Source organism: Anolis carolinensis, chromosome 4 (genome assembly GCF_035594765.1).
Source record: "Anolis carolinensis isolate JA03-04 chromosome 4, rAnoCar3.1.pri, whole genome shotgun sequence".
In the NCBI taxonomy this organism is placed as follows: Eukaryota; Metazoa; Chordata; class Lepidosauria; order Squamata; family Dactyloidae; genus Anolis; species Anolis carolinensis.
The window spans coordinates 176,792,445-176,819,317 of NC_085844.1; the positions used below are offsets into that span (position 1 = coordinate 176,792,445).

At 39.3% G+C, this 26,873-nt stretch overlaps 1 protein-coding gene across 1 annotated transcript; it reads right to left on the minus strand.

Annotated features, from left to right (window-relative positions):
• Positions 1-1,377: 1,377 nt before the first annotated feature.
• Positions 1,378-26,395, minus strand: podn (podocan). The gene is made up of 10 exons (XM_008109586.3): positions 26,177-26,395; positions 22,510-22,778; positions 20,503-20,596; positions 15,166-15,230; positions 11,663-11,772; positions 9,507-9,663; positions 8,838-8,953; positions 7,618-8,275; positions 4,896-5,044; positions 1,378-3,693 (listed from the first exon to the last, which is right to left on the minus strand). Exons 2-10 carry the CDS (start codon positions 22,771-22,773, stop codon positions 3,513-3,515), a joined length of 1,794 nt encoding a protein of 597 aa, XP_008107793.1. The 5' UTR covers positions 22,774-22,778; positions 26,177-26,395; the 3' UTR covers positions 1,378-3,512.
• Between the last annotated feature and the right edge of the window lie 478 nt (positions 26,396-26,873).

The following is a 26,873-nucleotide window of genomic DNA, read 5'->3' on the forward strand; positions in this document are numbered from 1 at the left end:
GCTTTGCTGAAAGGCACTGGGATTTGTCTTTATAAACCCTGGCCTTTGGTCAACAGCAACAGCTGCATTTGTATTGTGCAATAATACGATTCTTTGGAGAGGCCCGGCTTGGGGAAGAAGTTGACAGCCACGCTAATATCAAGATTTCTTGGCCCTTTTGGCTGGCATGGGTTTTTATCAGGTGTTTTCCCTGCTGGTTTACAGTTAGAAACATCTCTGCTTGAATCGCAATCGCTGCACATGTTCCAAGGGCTCTACTAACCCACAACCAAAACAATGCAGCTCGCACATAAATCAGTTACATTTTGTTCTAGAACAAGTGGTGGATGGATGCAACATAATAAAAGGCCATTCACAAATGAGCAGAGTAATTTTAAATAAGGTTAGGAGGAGCAAAAGAATGGCCCAGTTTTTTAAAAAGCTATTACTATAGAAAACTCTATGTAGAAAGCTTGGAAAAGCCAGTGTATTATGAGGGCTTTAATAGGACTGCCAAAGTTTTGTTGCGAGGCTAGCCATTAGAATATGGTTCTCTGTTTGGAAGGTATCCAGTCGAAGTCCAGTTTTAAAGATGTGGGAACCATAAGAAAGGAAAACACTTATAAAACACATTGCGTGACACACAGACCACGCCGTCGTGGTATTCGCTGTCACTGTGAGATACACTATTTACATACATTTTATGCTTTTTTTTGCTTCTGGTGAATGTCTTCCCTCTTTGTTGGCAGCACATAACCACTCTAATTGCTGCTATTTTGCAATGTGTGTTCGTGCTTGGAAGCAAAAGTGTAATGGGATGAGGGCATTACCCTTAAAATAATTCAACCCTCTCCATGACATTTTCCTTCAGTTTCCAAATTTCTAGCATTGAAAAGACTGAGACAGGGAAATCCCTCACACAGAGAACTCATATTTGCTGTGTTCACATTTCCTTGGTCATTTTGGCCACTTCTTTCCTGTGGATGACTAAAATCTTCTTTCTAAATGCTGATCCCAAGTTTTAAGTTACTACAATGTATTTGACACCCACCCATATCTACATTCCTGAGGTCACACTTCCCATGCAGAACATATATATCAGTTTGTACGTGTTCTCTTTTTCTTGGCCTTGCAGTATTCAATCCTACTTAAAGGAATAATGAATTTCCAAATCTTCTCAAAAGGTTGACCAGAGACATCAGTAGGCTAATTGCAAACCATTTTCCTCCCCCTTAAAATTGTCTGATCAATTATTGGAATCAAAAGAAGCTGTGGAACTTTTCACATTACATTTCCATTATGAATTCATTATATTATTACGTGAATTCTTCTTCCAAGGGGCATTAGCACCCTACACATATGCACACACACATTCACATAAAAATATACATGCAAAAGTCTGACAAAAAGCAAAATATATTTTAATTTTCACAAAATAGAATGATTTGATATTTTAAACCTTCAAGAAAGGTAGATGCACACATTGCAGGCTTTGGAAACAGGGATAAATTATAAAAGGGGTCCAGCCATAATATGACTTCTAAAAATCCAAATATACATATTGAACAGAGTGAAAAGATGGGTTCATTGTCATCGGATGGCTCTTCTATCTGAATATAATCATTCATTAAGTGGTGCTGGCATCATAAGCCTGTTCTAGGATATTTACTTTAAAGAGTCCAACAGTTGTTTACAGATGAAAACTATTGAAGTAACATAAGAAGAGAAACAAAAGCCAGCTTTTGTAAATTCCCTACCAGTCCCTGATGATTCAGAAATTACTTGGCGAAAATAAAGTAGAAGATACAAAATAACACTTGAAAATCTCCCCTTCCTATATTAGTAAACTATGTTCAACTGGCCTCAGCAACCATCTCATAATCCAAACACCTGCATGTAATTTCTTGCACCTTCAGCTAAGAGTTATCTGCATGTCTATAGAAATAGAGATACATATAGATATATACATGAGAGATACATGTTTTACTCAATTAGTTCCTGCAAAACATGAAATCAGAATTTTATGTATGAACTCCTTGCATCTTATCACACTTAATTAGATGTTTATACTAATGATATCATCAGAGATCCTCGTTTCAAAGAGAATCAATCAAGGGATCAAAACTGAGGCAGATATGGCTAACAATGCATTTATTTCCATTTAATCAAGCCTATATTTCCCCAGTGACCCAGGATTCTATCATCAAAGCACTCAGGTATCTGCATTTACCTCTTTTAAAAAGCATCCCACCAAAGGAGTCTTTGCTCATTCTTTCTCAACATCTCAACATCCCTGCTGCAAGCAGTCCACACGACATTCAACAAGGTCTGCAGCAGAACTCTGCTTCCAACCATTAATTCATCACAAGAAGAACAGCAGATTACTCTAGAGTGACCCCCAATGTTTTTGATGTGTAGACAGCTGAATGGGCCTGGATATGGAGTGCTCCAGTATCCACACATCAAAAAAAGCCGACCACTGTTTCACCAACCAAGTGATCACCAGAAGCAATGTCACCAGCATGGTTCTGACAGGAAGCTGCTTCTAGACCATGCACGGGCAAACTTTGGCCCTTCAGCTGGTAGGCTGTTAGGAATTGTGGGACTTGAAGTTCAAAACACCCGGAGGGTCGAAGTTTGCCTGTGCCTGGTCTAGACAGTAAAAGACCAGCAACGACACCCAAGAAGACAAGGCACTGGTGTCGATGTGCTGCCAGCCCATCAGGCCTTGTGGACTGCAAAAAGGGTTTGGAGGCATTTCCATGTCAGTATGTGTGGACTCCTCATTATGTATCTGTGGCTGCTGTGGAGCAAACTACTCCTAAATATTTTGCCTGGTAGAGGTTCAGTCACAAAGAATATCCAGACCCCGGTTTTACTGCTCCTTGGAAAAAGAAAGTGTTAGAGAATGGGGAAGGGCTGTTGCTCATTTCCAGAGATGGGGGAACCTCTCTGCTTTACCCTGGTTCAACCCTTAGTATCCCTACCCTACCCCTAATGCGAAGCCTTATGGAGCCCCTGCTAGTCAGCATGCTGTGGACAATTCTGAACTAAATTGCTCCATCAGTACAAGGCAGCTTTCTATGTTGAGAAGCAGCCTCAGAAAAACACCTATATATGTGCTGTCACAAGTACAGTGCAGAGACTGGTTGCATCATGAATACTATCATAGGGTACCTGCAGGTTGTTTTTTAATTGTGCATATATGTGAGCTACAAAATCCTGAATGAAACTGGTGTAATCACAAATAATGCACAGTCAACATATGGCACAATAACCATGGATTATCTATGCCTTGTCAAAGCCATGATAGAATTGACAGTACTGTGTTGGTAAAAGTATTGTGATCCTTGCACCAAATCCTGATCACCTTGTAATATTGCTAGATTTATGTCTCATTATACATTTATTTGTTCGCTGCTCACAAGATTGGGTCATAAAGAGACTTTTGGTCACAGGAAGGTGGGTCAAGGAAAGAGACAGTGTAGCATTAAAGGTAATCTTCCACCATATAATACACACAATGTTTGCTTTCATTTTTCTTCCAGCTCCTGTTCTTCCTCTTCCTCTTCTTCTTCCATGTCTTCCTCAGAATGATCTACATTTTTCCAAGGGTCACTGAATTCAAAGTTTCCTTCAATGTCCAAAACTTGCAAATGCTTCAGTTTTTGAAAGGTGCTTTCTTTTACTGCATTGAATGCAATCTTGTTAAACCTGGAAAATTTTAAAAAAGGCAATTCATGTTATTAAAGCAAGTGTGAGTTTATTTGCAAATATTAATCCCCTTCATGAAATCTACTAGACTCTGATTCAAGAAGAGGTCTCCACTTACCATGCAATGGTCCTGGAATGAGAAAAATGGTGTCATATCTATTTATAACAATATTCTGCTCGTGTGTCACTATTTTAACCCCACTTCCATCCACATGAGGTTTCCACATTCATGAGCATCTTAAAGTGTGCAGAGATTTCTATCTGCATACAGAAAAAGGATCATGCCCAGGTATCATTTGCTCTGTGTGCCTTCACAAGTACAGACATTTATTCATGTGTGTTCAAGGAGTGCAAAATGCCCATTATATTCTTGAAAAAAAAAGAAATTAAGTGCAGAGATTTTTTAATGAGTTGCTAATGTTTTTTCACAGGACTAACCCAAGACATTTTGTTGCCTGAAATCTAGCAAGAAATTCAATACTACTCGCTTTCCACTCCAAGTTAACTTATAAGACAGCCAAACCCAGCCAAAGTATTTTAGCGCATAAACCAGCATCACTGAGTATTATTGACAGTAGAAACACAACAACAACAAACAAACAAACAGCTTAACAATGTGCTGGTTTGTTTTATCTAAAGCTCCTACTAAGGGCAGTGCATGTTCCTAATAGTAATGCTGTCTTGCCGTGAAGGTATTTATGCCACCCAAGTTTTTTTTTCTGGATTACCAGATGTTGTTATTGTGTGCCTTCAACATGCTTCTGAGGTCTGGCAACCCTAAGGCAACCTTATTACAGGGTTTTCTGGGGCTGAGATTGTATGAGTTGCACAAGGTCATCCTTGGCTGAACAGGAATTGAACAGGGTTTTAGTCCACAAGACTGTAGGTCAATGCTCAAACCACAATGCATAATAACGGTCAGAGTCCAATAACTACATTGTGTCCAGGACGCTTGGAACTTATATTTCTTAGACATAATCTCCCCAAACCACATTATCAACTACTTTTGGAATTTCAAAGAAGTTTTCAATATATGATACAGTATGTGATGGTAAGTTTCCAGTGTTCATTTTAATTAATATTAAAGAAACCCTGCTGGGTGTACCCAAGCTCTTCGGCATGCCAAACAGTTATTTGAATCTGGGCCTTTAAGAGAGGCAGGCACCTTGGAGAATAAATTCCTTCTTTCCTAGGGTACAAACCTGAGATAGATTCCTTTTATGTTGGGTGTGGATTCAAAGGCATCTTCTGGCACAGTGGTGATCCTGTTATTCTGGAGGTAAAGATACTCTAAGGATTCTGGCAAATCATAAGGAATAGAAGTCAATTGGTTGTCAGCCATATCTAATGTCTGCAAAAAAAGAGCAAAGGGCAGAGAATCAGCTGAGACACCTAATGAAAAAACATCTTTATGCTTCTTCAAGTCTAGATTGCTTACCTAGGATTTGAGAGTAATGAGACACCTGCAGTTTGCATAGAAAAGATGGAATTAACTATATTATGTGCAGAAATAAGTCACACTGGGTTCAGGAAAACTTATTGTGCATTATTATATGGCAACAATGGGTGATATGTATGGATGTGTGTTCATACAGTACACAGTACTGCATGAATCAATTTTGGCCCAGCTGAACTATGTAGATTTCACCTCACAGCTACCTTGGGTTAGGAAAGGGGCATGAGACTCCTCCAGCGCTCTGACCAGTATAGATGAGCCGACAAGCACACCCACAAAGAGTAATGAAAAGGCGCATGCTTTCAAGGGAACAGGTTTTGGGCTGGCCTGCAGTGGGAACATAGTGTGCTGAGGCAGAAACATGAAAATCCCAAGCATCGTTCTAGATTAATGTATATAAACATAAATAAAATATGGAAGAATAATAAAACTATGCTTAATAAAATGTACAATTATACCATATTTAATTTTAAAACAGAAATAAAAAAAAGTGGAATAAGCCATATTTACCTGAGAATAAGTCTTTCTGAGCTCAGACGTATTTGCAGCTAACAATTTTGTTATTTATGTAATATTTATTTATTTATTTATTTATGTACCTTTGAGTTGCTTGTCAACCTGTGGCAATCTTATTATTTTCTTAGGCAAGATAGCCAAAGATGGGTTTGTCAGTTCTTTCCTCTGAAGGATAACCTACAGCACCTGGTATTTGTTGGCAGGTTCCCAATTCAAGTATTAACCCTGCTTAGCTTTTTAAGATCAGACGGGTTCTGGTACCTTTTGGGTATTTAGGCACATAAATCAACAGTAATTTGCCTGAATTATTTGACCATTACTGGCAGGAGTCATGCTGTAGGAAAGCTAAGAGAGCCAAAAAGGGGGTGTCTTAAGTTGGAAGGCATACAATCTTTGCCTTGGAGAAAGTTCTCAAAATTCACAGAAAAAAATTAAGAAGTTTCCACTGCAGAGTGAAGGGGAACATCACCAGTCACTAGGCTAGTCCTTTCCCTCTGTCCAAAACCTTCTTGTCCACTAAATGCCAGATTTTGTAATGCTGCACATTTATTAACAACTACAGCCATCCCTGTTCACTCAGCTGACCAAGCTGCCAGAAGAAATTTAAAGAAAGCAAGGGCCAAGAGGAAGACAGCTGAGGTGAAGCCAACCAAAAAGAAAAAGCAAAAAGCAAACTGGGACTGTAGCTCATTCAGCCATCCAGCTACAACTCAACTGTGCAGCCACATCTCAAAACACAGCCAAACATTTGACAATCATCTTACTAACATGGTTGTAAAGAACACTGCAAATAGATCTAAAGAGGAGAGGGGGAGATGGGCTAAAATAATGATGTGGAGAAGGTGAATGTGTAGTTTTAAAAATAGTACAAAGAAATGGAGACAAGGAGAAATTAAGAGCAGGAGAAACAAGGGAGTCCTAGAGCCAATGGGAAAGAGTGGAAATGTTTGCTCTTCTATTCCGCTGCAAATGGACAGAGAGCTCTGGAGAGCTCCTGGCCATCATTGGCACTTTTGCTGACATCACTTCTTAATTCCCTCAAAAATAGCATCAACTACAGATAGTGTGTCTTCTCTGGCCAGGAGGAGTGCATACTATCGCTTTGGCTGATATATCATCTGGCCATTTCCTAGAGCTTCCTAGGACAATAGTGCACATGCTAGTCCAATGCACAGGGTACCAGAAGGGTGGATTCTGTGAATGTGCTGTATATTGGACTACCTCTATACCAAGTTTGAAAACTTCAATTAATGCAAAACATAGCATCTAGATGGTTACATGTGCATCTAGGAGTGCTCACATGACACCTATGTTAAAACCACTTCATTGACTGTGGGTTAATTTCCTGGTAAAATACAAAGTGTCGGTTGTTACCTTTAAAGCCCTACACAGTTTGGGTCCAGGTTTCCTATTAAGTCATTATTCTCCTCTATAACCCCCCCTCCCCCTTACACTTGGGTCTTCTGGAGGACATTTATTCCAGTTATCCTGGGCCAGGCTGGCAAGTTAACCAGAGGACTTTTTCATTAGAAATTCCAAAATTGTGGAATTACCTTCCAGAAGGGATTGAACAACTGTCTCTGTTTAAAACAGCATTGAAAAACCAATCTCTTTGAACAGGACTATCTAGATAGTTTAAAAACTATGAATTTTAAATTATGAATTGATTGATTTATTTGTATGCTTTTAAAACTAATATTATGCTCTGTTGTTATGTACTTAAATTGCTATTTGTGGATTTTTTTCTGCTGTGTTGTGTGCCTGTTTGTTCCTGGATTTTGTTCTATTGTTCTATGTCAATTCATAGGGAGAGGCAGGTAAGAAATAAATAGTAGTCATGCTAGCAGTATTTTCTTTTATCTTACAGTGTGAACCAAGTTGGGTCCCATATTGGGAAAAAGGCATGATATTAAGAAAACAATTGAATGTGACCTATAGGGTTGTAACTCTACCTTGAGGCTGGTGAGGTCCCGCCATGATCCATGATAAATTGAGCTGACTTTGAGTTTGTTGTTACTCATATACAGCTCCTGCAGCTTTGACATTCCAGATAAGGTGCCCTTGGGAATGGAGCTGATTTCATTCACTTTTAGCTTCAGACTTAGCAGGTTCTTTGGAAAGCCATAAGGCATGGTTTGAAGGTTATTCCCTGAAATGTCCAAGGATTTCAATAACCTCAGCTTACGGAAGGCTTCCCGGTGAATCTGTGAGCTGATGATCTTGTTGTAACTCAGGTTTAGTTCCTCCATAAAATAAGTGGTAGCAAAATCATTCCTGCTAATTTCTGAGATCTGGTTGTGCAGAATCATAAGAGTTTTCACCCGCCTGGGTAGCCCACTGGGAATCTTTTCCAGCTGGTTGTTATACAAATGGACAGTGTGCAGTTTCTTCAGACCCTGGAAAGCCTGGGGATGGATCCCACGAGCCTTCAATTTGTTATTATGAAGAAGAAGGTATTCCAGATTTTTGATCTGTGTTAAGACATCCTTGCCGATTGATTTAATGGCATTCTTCTCTAGGTGGAGAAGGACAATGTTTCTAGGTAAGCCACTTGGGATGTGAGAGAGGTTATTGCTGGATAAATCCAGATACTCCATACTTGACAGTTTCCTTGAAAAAACAAATAAAAATATTGTCAATTAAAAGGCAGGGAAAAACTAAGACAGATAGACCAACAGAGAAAAAGATTGATAGATTTTAAAGAAATAATGAAATGGTATACGGCTATTTGGTTCCATATTTTCTATTCAATAAACTCAGAAAGTGTCACATGATGGGAGAGCTGTGGGAATAATAACTGACCCACACATAGAGCAGAAGGCATACAATGTTGAAGGAAAATGTGTGCTATATTTCCAATCTCTCTCTTTCATCTCTAGTTAAAAGATTCTAGAGGTAAAACATGGTTGTTAATTGCATGTTCACCAATCTGGCTATAAATGGGTGGGATAGCGATTGTTCAATTATCTCTGAATATATTGCACATGGGACAGAGTGAAACCTCTCTCTCACACTGACACCCACACCCATTCAAAAACTCCTCACACATTGCTAGGGATAGAGTGATTTTCTAATATGCTTACTGTGGCTTAATCCCAATAATGTGCAAAGTACACCTTGTTGTATGACTAATGAGACATAGCAAGAGAGTAAAGAATATTGAGAAGCTCACCAGAAGGTTTCATTGTCCATGCCCTCGTTTGTTAGTTTATTGTTCTGCAGATACAACTCTCGAAGTCCTAAGAGCTCACTGAATGCTCCTTTGGGGATCTTCTCCAACTTGTTATTCTGCCACAAGAAGCACAGGAAATGGAGCACATAAAAGAAAGCATAAACCTAACATCTTCCTCCTCACAGTACATAGGGAAACTCTCTAAAGTGGCAGAAGCATTGCCTGGAGAATGCCATGGCATACACTGTCTATAAAGTATTCTGAAAGCCAGTGGTGGCACAAAATAATTCTGTCAGCTTTCCAGACAATTGCAACACAACCATCAGGCTCTTCATGATCCCTTCCCATCCCCTCTGGTTGGTGACAAGCTCAGCATAAGAGCAGAGCCTCCTTGGTGGAGTGGAACCAGTACTTGCTTGGGTTTGGTCGAGTTCTGTTTGAGTCTGACTAATCCTGTTGGCAGCCTGGTATTGCTATTTTACTGCTGCCATTTCTATTGTATTTGCTGGTTTTTATTGTTTTGTGAGCCTCTCCAACACCCTTGGGCAGAGAGAAAACAGCCTATAAATACAACAGACTGACTGGAAGGAGTCAGCTTTGCAAAACCCCAACTTCTAACAGGCAGAAAAACACTCTAAAGGGAATAAGCGAATAGGACTGACATTGTACCTTCAAATGCAGCTTATACAGTGCTCGTGGCAGATTCTTGGGAACATATTTTAAAAAATTGCTGGACATGATCAAGACCTCCACGTTGTCAGAGCCATTGAACATGTTCTCTGGTAATCCAGGGTCTTCAAGTTTATTATTGTGGAGATACACCGACCTATAATAAAGGAGAAACAAACAAACAAACTTACCCAAACTTAGCTAGGAATCCTTATAGACCACCCTGCTTGGTTTTTTTCCCATCAGGCTTTCTGAATATGAGTCCTGAACTTCTCCTTTGATTAGGAATATGTTAGCTATCATATATGGTTATTCATGAATAGCCATGCTGGCCTTGGAGCAAAACACAACAAAATCCTAAACTCATGTTAGAGTGATGTATTTATTAAGGTAATTAAAATGAAAAATTGTAATGAGTTACAATTACAGTCATCAAGCCTTGGAAATGATAAGATACACAATAAGTCTAATACATTTAGTGACTGGCACCCTGCATTGCAACTACTTTCTAGTCAGATACACTATGTATTCACAATTGTGGCATTATTTGTCCTGGCATAGTAGATTCAATAGTGTGGGTTGGTGCATAGCTAGACAAGATTGTGACAGCTCCATATGTAAACACGGAATGGAACCATCATATATAAAGAGATAAATCACTGCTTTAAGTCAAAGAAGTGCAAAGATGAAGAGCATTGTTTCTCACCAGCTTGCTTACCCATGGATCCATTCTCGGACTTTTTTGCCTAGCCAATTTATTTTCTAATACTGGACTTATTGTGAAGTAATTGGGAAATGAATATGTTGGGAGGGAGGCTGCCGGTGACAGCAGGGATCTCCTTACCTATTATTTTCACTCTGAAAAGCAGAACAGTAACCTCTCTATGTGAATAGGGTAGTGCTGTGTTTCAATCTTTGGCACTTTTGAACAGCACATCTTCAGCTACGTATATTATCTAGTTTAGCATCACATGATCAGGCATCCCATCTGGTTTGGCTCCTTTCAGAGTTTATGGCCTTCTATGTTTTTCCAGCTAGCCACTGACACTGTCTGTTCCAGGAAGGCAGCCCTTGGATCTTTACTGGAATAGTCTTGCATTAGTCAAGTACTTGGAAACGCTAACAAAATACTTCATGGTGCAAGAAAAATGTGAGAGAAAATACAAGTGAAGAGTGCATTTTTAAAGTATGTGCATTGGGATACAACAGAATGCTCTTCAGTTTTTGAGGACAGCTTTTTAAAAAACATATATTGCTGTCTTCAAGAGACTTAAGAGTGGACCTACACTGTAGAATTAATGCAGCTTGGCACCACTTTAACTGCTATGGTTTAATGATTTGGAATCTGGGATTTGTATTTTGGTGAGGCACCAGAACACTTTTGGCAGGGAAAGCTAATGGCAATACCCATTTTTTTTTCGTGCCAGGAGCAACCTGAGAAACTGCAAGTCGCTTCTGGTGTGAGAGAATTGGCCGTCTGCAAGGACGTAACCCAAGGGATGCCCAGGTATTTTGATGTTTTTATCATCCTTGTGGCAATACCCATAAAACCACAGCACAAAGTTACAGTGGTGTTGAAAAGTATTAATTCTACACTGTAAATGCACACAGAGTCTCACTTTATTCCTTATTCCAAAGCAAACAAAGACAATCTAGGCCAGATCAGAACCATTGTACACAGGTAAGAGATGTTTAACACTCCACACCTTTCCAAATGACCCAATTTGGAGCAATGATATGCCTCTTGAACTTCTCACCACTCTAAGAAGTGAGCTGTCTATAACAACCTAACTTTTCCTTATTGCAGTTAATGAGTTATTGTAAAAAAGATGTTTGAGTGAAGCTAAAATAGAAGCTGAAAATCCCCTCCTGCATGAACAACAGATTATATAACCAATGAGACACATTTCTGACTTACATAATATACATATATTATGATAAACCTTCCGATGTGGTTGTTATCTGGATGAAAGCAAGTGACACTAAGCAGAAGGGACCAATTTGCACTTGTCTGAAGCATGCCTAAGATAAACAACCTCCTTCTTCCAAATATAATAGGTACATCACAAGTAATTTTATTAAACATTTTTTTCTTCATCCACCACAAGAGGAGGAATACAATTTTCCTTCCTTTGTCTCTTAACCCTACTCTGTACCTCAAGTTCGGCTTCTGTCCAAATGTGAGATCATAAATCCTTGTGAGATTGTTGGCTGCAAAATCTGCACTGATCAAAGTCCTTGGGAGGAATTTTGGAGCCCCTGTGAGCTGGAAGAGAAATATAATGTGATGCCAGAGGCAGAGATCATTGTCTGGGACACAAATGCTTCAAATTTCCAACACCCCGTCAAACTTTGCAGCAGAAAACTATCAGGTAGTGATAATATTCAATGAGAAGACTGACATCTCAAAGGTCCCTCACCATAGAGCTTCTTCACAATAAGAAAGTTCTACCTTCCTTATTGATATAAATAATTGTTCTAGAAAACAATGTTTTATTGAGGATTTTTATTATGCTTTGGGTTTTTGATGTGGGTGGCTGGAGCTGTTAGGAAAGTGGGCTGAGGCAAAAAAATACATTTTGTATTCTATATTTCATTCCTTTCAGAAAGTAGTGCAATGCTCTTTCCCAGTAAAGTCCTATGAGAATACATGAGTACATATCAGGGTCCTCTAGTGTTTAAATCTGAAACTTCTAGCAGAATAGAGCATAAACAGATATTGCCAGCATGGCATGGTAGTTGTATTGTAACTTTGGAGACTAGGCTTCAAATCCTAGCACAATCATGATAACTACTTGGGCAAGTCACACACTCTCAGCTTCAGAGGAAGGTAAAGCCAAATTTCCTGTGAACAAAACTTACCATGAAAACCATGTAACATAGACTATGGATCTATATTAATTTAAGCTGGATCACAATGATGCAGCTGTGTAGAGTGGAAGGTGTCCAAAAATGCCTATCACAGAACAAATTCCAACTTATCACTACCCTGCTGCTGAAAGTGATCATCCTCTACAACATTTCCAACAGTCAAATACTATATTTCATCACATTATAGTCACCATGGCACAATAGCTTTACCCCCATTTTGGGGGCCCTGTAGCAATATATTTGTATTCCTCACATAATACTCGCATGCTGGCAGGAGAGGCCTGTGGGGTCTTTCTGTGCTACTGGCTGGTTGAGACCCCCAAAAGCTTCCAAATTTTCACCACTTGTCAAACACCCCCTTTTTGAAGGTGGAAAAGGGCAAAAAATGTGACTATTATGTGGTGAAATGCGGTATATATATTTTAACATATTTGCCTGGTTCCAAATATGCAAAGTCATCAAGTGAATTATTTGTGTTTACAACATTTCATTCTAACACCTTTTGAGTTAGTATGATTTTTCATATTTGGGTGCAGTTTTAATTCAGCAGAAGGAACAACAGGAAAGGTTAATGGCTATTTTATCGCACAGAGCAAGGAGCAGGGGGGCCAGACAGAAAGGTTTGGAATATTAGTCATAACCTGGCTTGTGTTCCACTTTTATGGAGCTGTTCTCCCTGCCAAAATTGTCATATGGAAAATTGTTGTAAATGGGAGGAAAGGACATGATGTTACTGGAGAAACAGTTTGATGTTGCACCTCAGCAACAAAAGGGTGAATCTAGAAAGTCAATAGGGTTACTGCAGTTTTCTTTCATATGATGACCACCCAGATCCTCAGTTTTAAACTATACTCATGCATTGGGTACCGTAAAAAAAAAAAAAAAGGCCGGGGCGGGGGGGGGGGGGGCTGTACAGAGTTGCTCCAAAAGTGAATAAAATCTCATCCACTAATTTCTATACAGGCAGTCCCTGAGTTATAAAATCTGATTTACAAACTACTCATGGTTAAGAATGGGTGAGACAAGAGGAAGTGAGTGAAATCTACTTCTAGGAAAGGAAATCCACTCCTGAAAGAGATATCATGAGGGAAAGATGTCTCAACTGAAGCTTAATCATCAATCCTTGTTTCCATAACAAGCCAAATTTTTCAAAATCCAATTGTCACAGGGACAGAAAGTGAGATGAAATCTTCTGAACAGGGACACTGACAGCAAAACAAATGCACAGGGGTGTAAACCTTTCCTTATGCCATACAAAGATAAAGATGTGTGTGTGTGGCTAGAATTATACTTTAAAATTTTACCTATTCTGATTCACATACAAATTCAACTTAAGAACAAATCTACAGAACCTGTCTTGTCCATAATTTGGTTCTTGCAGCTTTGCTCCTTGTATCGACTTGACAGGATAATGTTTTGTGGTTGGACTTTTCCAAAACGACAATAATTTCAGGAGGCATGCTCGCATTCACAGTTAAAAGGCCAATGATTTAGATGCTTTTGATCTAGCCCACATTGATGGAATTAACCAGATGTGTTTATCTAACTATTATATATTTTGTTTTTTGTAAGTAACACCCTGACAACTCAGTTTCCAATTAAGATTCTTCAGGAGTCAGCAGGAATGAGAAAATTAAACGTAGTGATTTGAAAGGAGATAGGAACATCTTTCATTGCTATCAGGAGAGCAAAATGAGGTCCTTCTCTCAATAAAATCATAAAAATGTCATTTGCATAAATCTTCATGCAAAAGCAGTTGAAAATTTTGTGCATCCATGTACACAACAGAGATCTTGCAATGTAGCTAAGAGCCAATCATGCTCAAAAATCACACTATCATTTTTTCTGCACTAAATTGACTATTCATTCTTCTAAGAATGTGGGCAAATTGGGGCATTTGGTATAATTATTGTGGGATATATATATTCAAATGATATTTCTGTTTCTGCAGAGTATTTCTTGCCAATTCCTGGCACTAGTTGAAACATTTTATTTTCATCCTAAAGCAGGTTTCTTTTTCGCCCCAAAAGAGACTGGAATGAGTGGACAAAAAGATAAAAACAACTGGCAAAACTCAAGGAAATACAGTGTTCTTCCGAGAACACACACTTCTTTACAGAAATCTGGAGAAACCCCAAGTTGAACCATACAATCCTTTTGAGTACTACAGATGCTCTTAAATCACACTCAATCCAATCACATTGTTTTTTTCATTTACAACACTGTAAAAATTGAAAACACACTGCTAGGATATAAACACCTATCAGCTATGACACCCTGAAGCATTTATTGTCTCTACCACATGTGGGAAACTTACAGCACATGGGCTGCTTTATACTCCCCTCAAGCTGTTACGTGTTCTTCTTCTTCTTCGTTGTTGTTGTTGTTCCTTGCTATCAAGTTTACTTTAGTTTATGATGAATAATAGATCTTCAAATTATCCTGTTAGCAACAAGGCGATTTGAAGGTTTATCACAACTCAGTGCTTATAAAGTCAGAGTTGTGGTTTCCTTAGTCCATCAAACTGCAATACAGTCTTCCTCATTTCATCCTCCCTCACCAAGTATTATTTTTTCTAACAAATCAACTCTTTTCATGATATGTCCAAAATAAAATTACCACATCTCTCTAGCTGCATCTTTGTGTCTGAAGATGGCTTTGTTCCCTGCTCTCATTATATAGATATCTTTTGATGTTCTCTAACCTTCCATACTCCACAGTCTCTCTCTAGGCAATTTATATACAAATACGCTCAACAGCAGCTGTTATAACAATCACATTTGCTTACCTGGTTATTTGCAAGGTAGAGATAATTCAGATTTTCCAGCTGGTCAAATATCTCCTCTGGAAGTCCTTCAAATAACAGAAGTATTTGGATAATTAATATTCCAAGAGAAAGCAGTTGGAACAAGTATTTGCGTCCCCTGAAGGATTTATATCTGTATTAATGTTTTTCTTTCTTTAAAAATAATTATAAATATCCAAATAGTGCAGTCAGCTACTCGTGCCTGCAGAAAATATATCCACAGTTTCTAAAGGCACAGAATCAACCATCCACAACTTGAATCTTTATTTTTTTTAAAAAAAATTCCCCCAAACAACCCTTTCTGTTTTGCATTTTACATAAGAGACACCATTTTGCTACATCATTGTGTATAATTGAACTTGTGCATTCATAGATTTTGGTGTCTGTGGAGGATCCTGGAACCAAACCCCAGTGATATTGAGGGCCCAATATGTTTTACTTTATTTTTTATCTGCTCATATATAGGGTTGCAGCCACTCAGACAGATACTTCAGGCACACCTGACAGTTCTGGTGTACTCTGTAGCATTTTTAATTTTTTACCTGAACAGCAGATTCCTGTCCTAGATCACAAACTACTTTTGAAAAGGCCCTCAGTTTCAAATATGGCTTCCTAGGTAGACTAAGGACCTCATCACATGAGCTAATAGAAGCGAGGGGAATAGTCTGAAATCGTAGTATTCCATCCCGAAACAGAGCTTTACATTTCAATGCTTACCATCACATGGATATCTTCCCTAGCCTGTTGTGTCCCACATTATTACCCATCATACAGGCAAGTTCTGTCCCCACCCACTCTGTATTTCTTTTTGTTTTAATTAGTATATTTTCGGAATCCCAGAACTCTGAAATCTCGCAGTACTTCAAAAGAGGAATTTCTGATAGTTTGAAGCACCTGGACAACAGGACCACTCCTAAGTTCTAATGTGGGGAAGAAATATAAGGTTGCAAGTAGTGATTTCTGAACTTTAAAGTGACAACGATAAGTTTTTAAAAAAATAACAAGTTTGAAATAGCAATATTGTGAAAGCACAGCATACTGCAGAGGGAGGAAAGAAAGCAATTGCAGTAGTGATAGCTTTTCATTGTGCAATTTCTGTCAGTGGCACTAAAAAAAAACCCAGAAGGACTTGGGACAAGATTCGGAGTGTCCATGTTCGCCGGAAGACCACCCAAAGGAATTACAGTGGCTCCATGTCACTGAAGCAAAACAACACTGGTGTATTTTTGAGCACTTTCTTCCATTTTTGAGCACTTCGAGGTATCAGAATATTATTTCCCCCATTTCCCCTTCTCCCTTGTTTCTACACATTTTGAGAATGAAATGCAATGGATGACACCGGATGGCAGGAAAGATTGTGTGATGGGTTTCGTGGTACTAAGAAAATCCCATGAAATTGAATGCAAACAAGATACACAGAATACTTGGCTTTACCTCAAACTTTCTGGATTTGTTGATGATAATGTTAAATGACATGAACTAAGTTACCTGTCCATTAGAAATCATCCAAATGTCTATTGCTAACCCATTATCTTTTGCCAGACCTTGAATCTAAAACCTGTTCCCATTACCCCTTGCTTCCCCAGTTTTGGAATAGCTTCCCTGACAAGATATTTTGCTACATGATGGATCATATGTATGTAAGTGCCTAGAAATAAAGTTCAGGAAATTATGACTTCCGAACAATGACTCAGTCACCTAAAGCAAACTAAAGAGAAGATCAAAATCCATTTCATTCCTCCTCTTGTAAGCTGAAACAATATAATAGAGGGATAATGCAAACAACAGCTGAAACCAAAAAGAAAGAAAAATAATTTTAGAACTCCCTGTTCCAGGACATAATATCCTGTACTTAAAACATCCTTTATTTATATATACCGGTATATGTATTTAAAACTTCCAAGGAAGATGACAATTTAACCCCTCTGGGCAGCTTATTTGATGCTGAACTGCTCTCAGCATTATCGTTTTTTCTTAATTCAGTCACACGTGTGCATCTCAGAACAGTTCTAAAAGAAAGGACAGATTCCATGACAACCAGCTTTCATCATGAAAACCAGTAAAGGAAAGGGGCCTAATTTATTTGACAGATAAACTATGACCCTGACTCTAGATATTCCCTTTAGTAGCCCACAAAGCTGTCTCTAACCCCGTCTGCACCATTGGCAGTAAGCGGAGGACAAAGGAAGAAAGTGAGAAATATAGAAGGAAAGCTGGGACATTTTAAAAACAGCCGAGAAAGTAGGATGGCAAAGGATTAACCAAGACAGCCCTGCCAAATGTGGACAGTTGAAAGATAAGCTGTTTTTATCATCTATTTTGTCAGCACAGGGCAGGCCCAACCAACATATTTTGCTGCCTGAAAGAAAAGGATCAGAAGGGCATCCTCTTCTCACTCCAACGGAAATAATAGTTGAATCATACTTCAAAGTGATATTGGAACAAATCACATAATTGCAACAATATATGGTTCAGGGACCACTAAATTCACCAAGTCCAACCCTCTGCTGATAATAAACCCACAGCCCACAGCTAAGACATTCTGGTTAAAAGAGTCACCCAACCTCTAAAAAACACATCTCCAATGAAAACTGATAGACCACCCTGAGGGCATTACCACCCAAAAGCTCTTTTTGGGCTGGGATCCTCTTGGTTCTAGTTCACTGGGGACCTTGACAGTAAAGGTATGCTTGAAAGGGTGACTTTGACAATTGCGTGTGTCATTCTAGAGAAAATTCTCAAGCCATTCCTTACAGAGCACTTTCATTCTGAAGACCTCACTGAAAGACATGCCATTGGCAAATAGGCATCTCAGGAGTAGCAGATGTCTCTATTCACCCTCCTTTCCTCTGCCTTTCCTCGCTTCTGTTGTGCTTACAGGCATTTGTTTTGCTTACATATGGCAATTAGGAAACCTGTACTTAGGAAATAGACTTGTCCAATCGATGGAAAAAATGTTTCAGTTCTCGTTTCTAAAGTAGGGGGTGCCGGCTCTTCGATGTAGAAATTATTTCTAAATGTTTCACCCAAAATTTTCAGATATTTCCGAAAATTCGTAATGTTTCTAAAATGTTTCTAAAATGGCGGACGTGCATGCGCAATCGCCAAAAAACAGGAAACCGGGGGGGGACTTTTCTGGGGGTCTCCCGCCCTCATTTCTTGAGCTATTCGCATCAAATTTGGTACAGTGGGAGAACACATTCCACACTCTTTGCTCAACAAATTGCAGAATGTTTCCTGTCTCCTATGATTTTTGGCGAATTTTTATAACTTTTTATAATACACTATTTTTCAATATTTGAAGAAACCTGTTCCTGGTTTGAAAGTCTTATTTCCTGTTCAATTGGGTTCTTATCACTGTAAAAGTCCCTCTTCTACTTGTGTAGACTTTGGATTAGAAACTCAGCACACGCCAAGCAATGCCTTGACAGGATTGGCAATGTCCTTTGGAAACTATAAATTGCTGTGGACCCTCTATTGAATCAAATAAATGTCTGACTTTGTGATTGCAGAAATAAAACTCAGCCCAAGGCTTGGGAATAGAAATGGAGCGTGAGGGAAGCAATGCCTTGGCGGGTGCCCCACGTCCTTTGGAAACTATTACTTCCAATGTACCCTTTAGGTGTGAAAGCAATGTGTGTCTTTGTGATTGCTGCAATAACACTCAGCCCGGGGGCTTGGGATTACAAACGGAGCGGGAGGGAAGCAATGCACTTGCAGGAACCAGACGTCCTTTGGAAAAAAACAGTTCCCTAAAGCCAGCCACAGCAAGGACTCTGCCCCAAGCCCCCAGCCAATTTCCCCCCAAAAAAACACAATATCGAACCAGCAACAACAGAAACACTCTACCCCCAGTTAGCCCTCTCTCCCCCAAACAAGCAAGCAGCAGCTTCCCAGCGTGCGCCAAACACCCTCTCTCCTCAGTGTCCCAACCCAGAATGGCTTGGGTCGGCTGCGGTTGGGGATTTTCATAGAGATCCTCCACGTGGACACGGAGGACGCTAGCCCCCACCTTTGGAGCCATCGTGGAAGACTCTGATTGGCCAGGGAGCAGCCATGTTAGGCTGCGCTAGGCTCCCATTCATGTTAGGTTGCAGAAACAAAAAAATAAATAAATAATATTTTTTAAAAAATATTAAAAAAAAAATTTGGAAGGAAAAAAATTAACGAAAATTTTAAGAAACAATTAGAGAATGGGCCAATGATGGTTCGAATTACATTGCCATTTGCGCCCAGGGAAAACGTTTCAATACTCGTTTCAAAAAATGAGAACAATCCGAAATAATTACGAAACGAGAAACATAACGAATATTTGGACAACCCTATTAGGAAACCCACGCATAAAGGAAACAATTCTTAATCTCAATACAGGCAGTCCCCAAGTTACTAACAAGATAGGTTCTGTAGGTTTGTGCTTAAATTGAATTTGCATGTAAGTCAGAACAGGTACATTTTTAAGTGTAACTCCAGCCAAAAGTATATATGCGTTAGCTTTGGCTAGCATAAGGAAGGGTGGTGTTTGTTTTGCTGTCTGTGCCCCTGTTCAGAATATTTTCTATCCCTGTCATAATTGGATTTTGAAAAATGTGGCTTGTTGTGGAAACAAAGATTGGTGAGAAAGCTTCAGTGGAGACACCTTTTCCTCCTGATAACTCTTCCAGGAATTAATTTCCTTTCCAATGGGTAGATTTCTCTCACTTCCTGTTGTTTCACCCCTATTTTTAACTAGGAGTTGTTTGTAAATCGGATGTTTGTAACTTGGGGACTGCCTTTATATTGAAATTGCATATTTTTTTGGAACTAGGAAGAATTTTCTGAACATGCCTGTTCTGTCCCAAAAGACACATCTTTCTTGCTGTATCTTTTTCTTCCATTAGCGTTTTCCTTCAACCAACTTTATAGTTCTGACAATAAAGAGCCCCATATGTTATTCCTTGACAAAGGAACTGCTATAGAGACATTAGCAAACCTGATGATAATATATGAATCTCTGTATAATTTCCCTTTCTCTTCTGCGAGTGATTCCTGGCTTGTACAATATATTGAACCTTGACTGCTGACCAGGTCCAAAGATTGTGTCCCACGTTTCTTGAATTGTGTTATATACAGCTCCTTGACTGTATATAACCCAAAACAGTCTTGAAGCAAGGTTCTCCTACTCCAAGGGAAGAGAAACTGAGAAGTGTCTAGAGGATGGACTGTACTTAAGCATAGGTAACCAGGGTGCCAGGATACAACTCACAGTCTGTTCTTTCTGTACATTCATCTTAGTTAGCTGTTAGCCTCAGGCTGCACCCATCTTAGATTGTTCTAGTTTACCTTTGGAAGTGAGACGGTTGTTTTGCAAGTTCAGCGTTTCTAGTTTGGAGAGACGGGCAAGCTCTTCTGGAAATATTTCTTCTATCTGGTTATTCTGGAAGAAGGGAAAAGAGGGGTTAGAAGCTCAAGACAGTAGGGTAAGTTGTTCCCCTTGATAAAATGAAAGATAGCATTGAAGATTCTCTTCATTTGGATCAAAATTACAAGAATGTCAGTATCTTGACTGGACTTGTGTATGGTAATACTATTTATTTATTTATAGTATTTATATTCTGCCCTTCTCACCCCGAAGGGGACTTAGGCCAGATCACAATGTACATATACATGGCAAACATTCAATGCCATATGAACACAGAGACAAAGATACAGAGGCAATTTAACATTTTGCAGCTCCCTGCTTCATGAGGGTATGCTCGATTTCAGCCACAGGGGGAGCTACTGCTTCATCATCCACTGTGACACAGAATCCTTGATGGATTACTTCCTCATTCCTTTCCGCACGCTGCTAGATGATTTTTATGGTGGTGTAAATTAGTTAAATTAGCCTCCCCGCATAAGCGGTACTTAAATTTCCTTGATCGATGCAACTATCTTTCGGGTTGCTTAGGTCAACAACGAGCTGGGCTATTTTAATGATTGGGCGCTCAATCCGATGTGGGCTGGCTTCGAACTCATGACCCCTCAGTCAGTAGTGATTTATTGCAGCTGGCTACTAACCAGCTGCACCACAGCCTGGCAAATCAAGTCCTCTGATTTGCTTGTCTGTACAGAGGGCTGCAACAGCTACTTTAGATCCATCCAAAGGTTGGCCATGCCATATACATATACCAGCCCCAGCCTCATGCCTTTTCAATAGCAGATCTCTCATATTTTGGAAGCTTTCTTAAGTTACTAAACAAAAAGCTGGCACTGGTGGCTGTTATGTGAGCTCAAACATTCCTCCAGAATCAAGTAGACTAGTTGGATGAAGGCCATAATGAGTCTGGGCGCTTAGGAAGTTATGCAATTTTACATATTTTTTATTTTATTTTACAGAATCCTGCATCTTGTCTGACAAGAATATACCTTTTGGACTAATAATACAGTATAATAAGATTAGGGTGCCTTAGCTCATATCTGTCATATTATTGTTGTCTCTTCATGTGCCTTCATGTCATTTCTTATTTATAGTGAACTTAAGGCAAAGCTATCAGAGTTTCTTGGCCAGTTTTGTTCAGAGGGGGCTGCCTTTGCCTTCATCTGAGGCTAAGAGAGTGTGAATTGCCCAAGGTCACCAAGCAGATTTCCATAAATGAGGAAGAATTTAAACCCTGGTCTCCCAGCATCCAATTCCAGTATTGAAATCATTACATTAGAGGGGGCCTCTACTCTATCACATTACAGGGGATTTATATCTATTAAATTGCTAAATTACATGATTTTCTTTTGACAATCTTAACAGCCTTGAAAATGGTACGTTATTGTTGGGAGTTACAAGGCAAAAGACAACAGGGATCTTGACCGCAGAAATAGGCCCAGATCCCACGGTTAATTCCAGCTAGACTAAACTTATTGAATCAGCTGTTGCTGGTTAAGACTTAGTAAAGGTAAAGGTAAAAGTTTCCCCTTGACATTAAGTCGCCATTTCCGACTTGGGGGTTGGTGCTCATCTCCATTTCTAAGCCAAAGAGCCGGCGTTGTCTGTAGACACTTCCAAGGTAATGTGGCCGGCATGACTGCGTGAAGCTCCATTACCTTCCCGCTGGAGCGGTACCTATTGATCTACTCACATTTGCATGTTTTCAAACTGGTAGGCTGGCAGAAGTTGGGGCTAATAGTGGGAGCTCACCCCGCTCCCTGGATTCGAACCGCCGATCTTTCAGTCAGCAAATTCAGTGGTTTAAACTGCTGCGCCATTGGCGGCTTCCCGGATAAGACTTACATTAGTTCATTGAAACAGTGAACCTCCTCTAATTGGCAGTAACTACAGGATTCATTCTTTGCAGTCCCTATTTTGTTTTTCCTTACCTGTAAGGAAAGGTGGTTTGTCTGTTCCGGTATATCTATGGGAAATTCTTTCAATGAAAACCCTCCACAATCCACAATTCCTTCTGGGCTGCAAGCACATTTCTTCGGACACTGTGGAGCCAAGGAATTGTGTTCCAGATCAAGCAGTTCAGATGAATTTTCTGTGAACTCATTGCTGTCTTCATTCTTCTGCCCTTGAATCCTGCTGGAGCCGAGCACCAACAACCACAGCACAGGAAACAGGGATCTGTACTGCAGGGACATTGCCACTGAAACCAAGGAAACATTGCAGTAAGCAGCCAATCATGATCAGGTCTTTGACACACAAACCTCAATGTCAGCACAACAATATAGAAGCCTGAATATCTCATATTGATAACCAAGCCTTAAATTGTTAATGTTACACCTAAGCATCCTAAAGGCACCAGATCCTGTCTGATCTTGGAAGCTAAGCAGGATCAGCCCTAGTTTTAGTACTTGTGTGGTAAACCACTTCCAAACATCTGCTGCTAAAGGCTATAGTTTGAAGAAGGAACTGGCAAAACCATCTCTGAGCATTTTTCGCCTAAGAGAACCCTGGGTCACCACAGGTTGACAAGTGTAATTCCTAAATCAGAAATATGCCTATGATGATTTCTGAATCAAAATAGCAGTAAATAAACACAATGAAAAATTAGCTTCTTTACCTTAATAGTTAATAAAAAACAAGTTTTTGGCAGGTGTGGATTTTCCTAGTGTGCTGTAGTAGGCTATAGCAAGTTAACTTCAAGTCATGCTGAGTATGTTCACAATTGGACTTTTCATCTTTCCTCCTTAAGCCCTCCTCTCCTTGTAAACATTCCTTATCAATTTATAATGTTACTGTTGAACTGTTGATTCTTTTCTCTCTCCTTTGCTCCACATATTCCACTCATTGTGTTTTTCTTCTCTCATTACAACACAACCAAATTCAAATCCTTCTGATCTTTCTGCTGAATCTGCATGTGTGGCCTGGTTTTCTCTTTCTTGAGCTGCATCTACTTACACTGAGGAAGTAATGCAGTCTGACACCACTTTCATTGCCATGGCTCAATGCTATAGAACCACAGGAGCTGTAGTTTTACAAGATACGTTTAGCCTTTTCTGCTAAAGAGGGCTGCTGCCTGACCAAACTACAAATCTCAGGATTCCTTTGCATTGGGCCATGGCAGCTAAAGTGGTATCAAACTGCATTAATTCTACAGTGTAGATCAGGTATGGACAAACTTGAGCCCTCGGGATGTTTTGAACTTCAACTCCCACAATTCCTAACAGCCTACAGAGTCCAAAGCACATAGAGGGCCAAAGTTTGCCCATGCTTGGTGTAGATGCATCCTTAATCTACTGCTACTGTCACTTCTTGGGCTTCTGTTCTGCTCCTTTTTCCCCTTTGCATCTTTACAGGACTCTGATGCCAAAAGTAATTTGTCTTTCTGGTATTAGTTTTATGATCATGTGATAATCCTCCTTAAATCCTTATGCTGGTTTTGGATGTGCTCCTTATCCTTAACTTTCAGAACATTTTCTCCTGTCACCTGTCACTTTCACTTTTCTTCTTTCAGCCTTCCAGAGATCTGCTGTAACCTGCTGTTCTTTCAAAAAGTTCTGTCTCTGCTTTCTCATTGTCCTAATGTTTGTAACCACTTCCTAGAACACTCATTTGATATAATCTATGTTGGCCCTCCCTCTAAAACCAACCTTTTCCATTTAAACCAAGAGAATTTCCATCTACCTTCCATGGTCTCCAAACATTAACTCTATATAACTTAATAAAGGGTCATGAAACAATATCAAACTAAGAAGAATGGGTTTCTTTGCATTTAACTTATTTTCCCTTTCCCTGGAGATATGTGCTTCAGCAATTGGACTTACCAATTAAGTCCGTATTTACCATCTAGGAAAACAAAGTACATGGAGGCCCCTTCTACACTGCCATATAAAATCCAGATTATCTTCTTTGAACTGGATTATATGGCAGTGTAGACTCATATAATCCGGTTCAAAGCAGATAATGTGGATTATCTGATTGGATAATCTGAATTATATGACAGTGTAGAAGGGTCCAGAATTAAAGGAAAATCAAGAGACAATGAGGATTGCAAAATTGAAAAATAGAGAGAACTTCTGTATTTTTCATGCAAGCCGATAAGAAAAGACACTTGCTGACATTCCCTCCTCTACACAATCATTAAAGGTACAGGTGCCCAAGTAAAGCAATGGGATTTTAAAACCACATATTTTGGGTGTAAAGTACTTACAAAGAAGCAAACATATTTAAAATAATAAAACATATCCTTTTGAATGAATAATGTAAAAATATTTGAGTTGTTCTAAATCACAGTTTAAACATGTGGAAGATTAGTACAGCCTCTTGATATCCTGGTTTTTGTTCCTTATAACTCAGGCCCCTTCTGCATTGCCACATGAAATTCAGATTATCATCTTTGCATTATATGGCAGCATAGACTCATATAATCAGCTCAAAGCAGATAATGTAGATTATTTGCTTTAAAAATCTGGATTACATGGTAGTGTAGAAGGGACCACAGTTTCCCAAAGAACAGTATAAGATTTTGTTCTAGCTTCAGTCTTAGATCCAAACTGTTTGTTGATCCACTTCTCTCATATACCAAGTATTAAATGGCATCTCTGCCCCTGATAATGCAACACCCACTATTGAGGTTCTTGTCTTCTGAACCTCCCATATATATAATAACAATATAATATAATATATCACAATGTGTACCATCAAACGTAATAACATCTATTTCTGAATATAAGGGTCCAGTGTAAATGCATTCACTGAAAAGCAGGATATCTGTTTTGACCATAGATGAACTGATGGATTAAAAGGGTTTTTTTTTTAAATCAACAAAGTCTTTAATCCTGAAATGAAGAGGGTATGCATTTTGCCGGCTTCACTGTGCTTCATAAGACTCTTCACTAGTATCATCTCCCCTCCTTTCCCTCCACAAAACAGTAGATACTCTGGGATAACAGAGGAGCTGTTGGGATAATAAAAAATTGCTGGCTTTCAACAAGGAGGGCAGTAAAACTAGGCTAGTGGTTTTGGTTTCTTTTGCAGTCCAAAAAAAGCTAATCCATTTTCCTTTTTAAATAAAAATTCCACTCTTGTTACAGAAAGTACCTCATCCAAGGCTTGTTGTCTCACTCAAGTCTGTGCAAGGACTCTACTAATGTTTGACTTGGATCCTGCAAAATCAAGTACAATCAAGTAGAATAAGAGATACATAGAAAATAGCTATTTTTGCATCAGAGCCCAACAGATTAATTTCTGCTTTTCAAGATCAGCACCCGTACACCATTAGGTACAGGGAACAATGTACCTAGCATCACTCGAGAGTTTAAGAGTGGTTTGAAATCTCACCAGGAGGAAAAACACCCCAGTTAGATATGCATAGTATATATAGAGTCAATTTTCCTGGTATTTCCAGCATTTTTCTGGGATATTTTTAACATGCTGTACTATCTCTACGCAGCACTAACAGGTTTTGCATTTTTGTGCATGTGTTGTGAATTCTCAGACAGCTGCAGCCAACATGAAAAGAGCTGTCCGCTATCTTTCCAAGCCTCATGCTACTACAGTGGTCTTATTTTCAAAACAAAAAAGGTGCTGAAATAGACTCACCTCTGCTCAGTTGATAGGGATGGAAGTATCTGGAGAACAGTGTTTCTCTGGTCCCCCCCAAAAATGCTGTGTTTGCTCATGCCATGTCAATTACATTCACTTCAAGTGCCGAACACTTTCTCCCCTTCCCGAGTTAGATCCTTTCCAGATGTGATCAGCTGAAATAAAAAAGGAGAGGGAGAGCAAGAGAGAGAGAATAGGCAACCCTCTCTCTCCCAAAGAGCATTTCCTGTCCTTTTCTATGCAGAGAGGAATTTTCCAAAGTCACCATATGGGAAAATGTAAGTGAACAGAGTGGAAGGAATTGGTGGGGAAGAGACGTGGGGGAGAAAGAAATTCATAGCTTGTGATAGGAATTTATTATTTATTTATTACTTATTTATTTATTAATTATTCATTTATAGACCACTTTTCCCATCCCTGGGGGGGAATCAAAACGGCATACAGTATTTCCTCTTATCACTGGGGTTATGTTCCAGGACCACCTGCAATAAGTGAAAATCTGCAAAGTAGGGACATTATATTTATTTTAATATTTATACATTATTTTAGTAGTTATGCACTATTTTAAGTCTTTATCAACCAATCGTGTGTTGATAAATCACCTTCATCTCCTCCTGTTGCTGCTTGGGTTCCTTTTCTCTCCCTTTGGCTTCTCTTTCCTCCCTTCCTTAGGCTGTAAATTGTAATTTTTTAT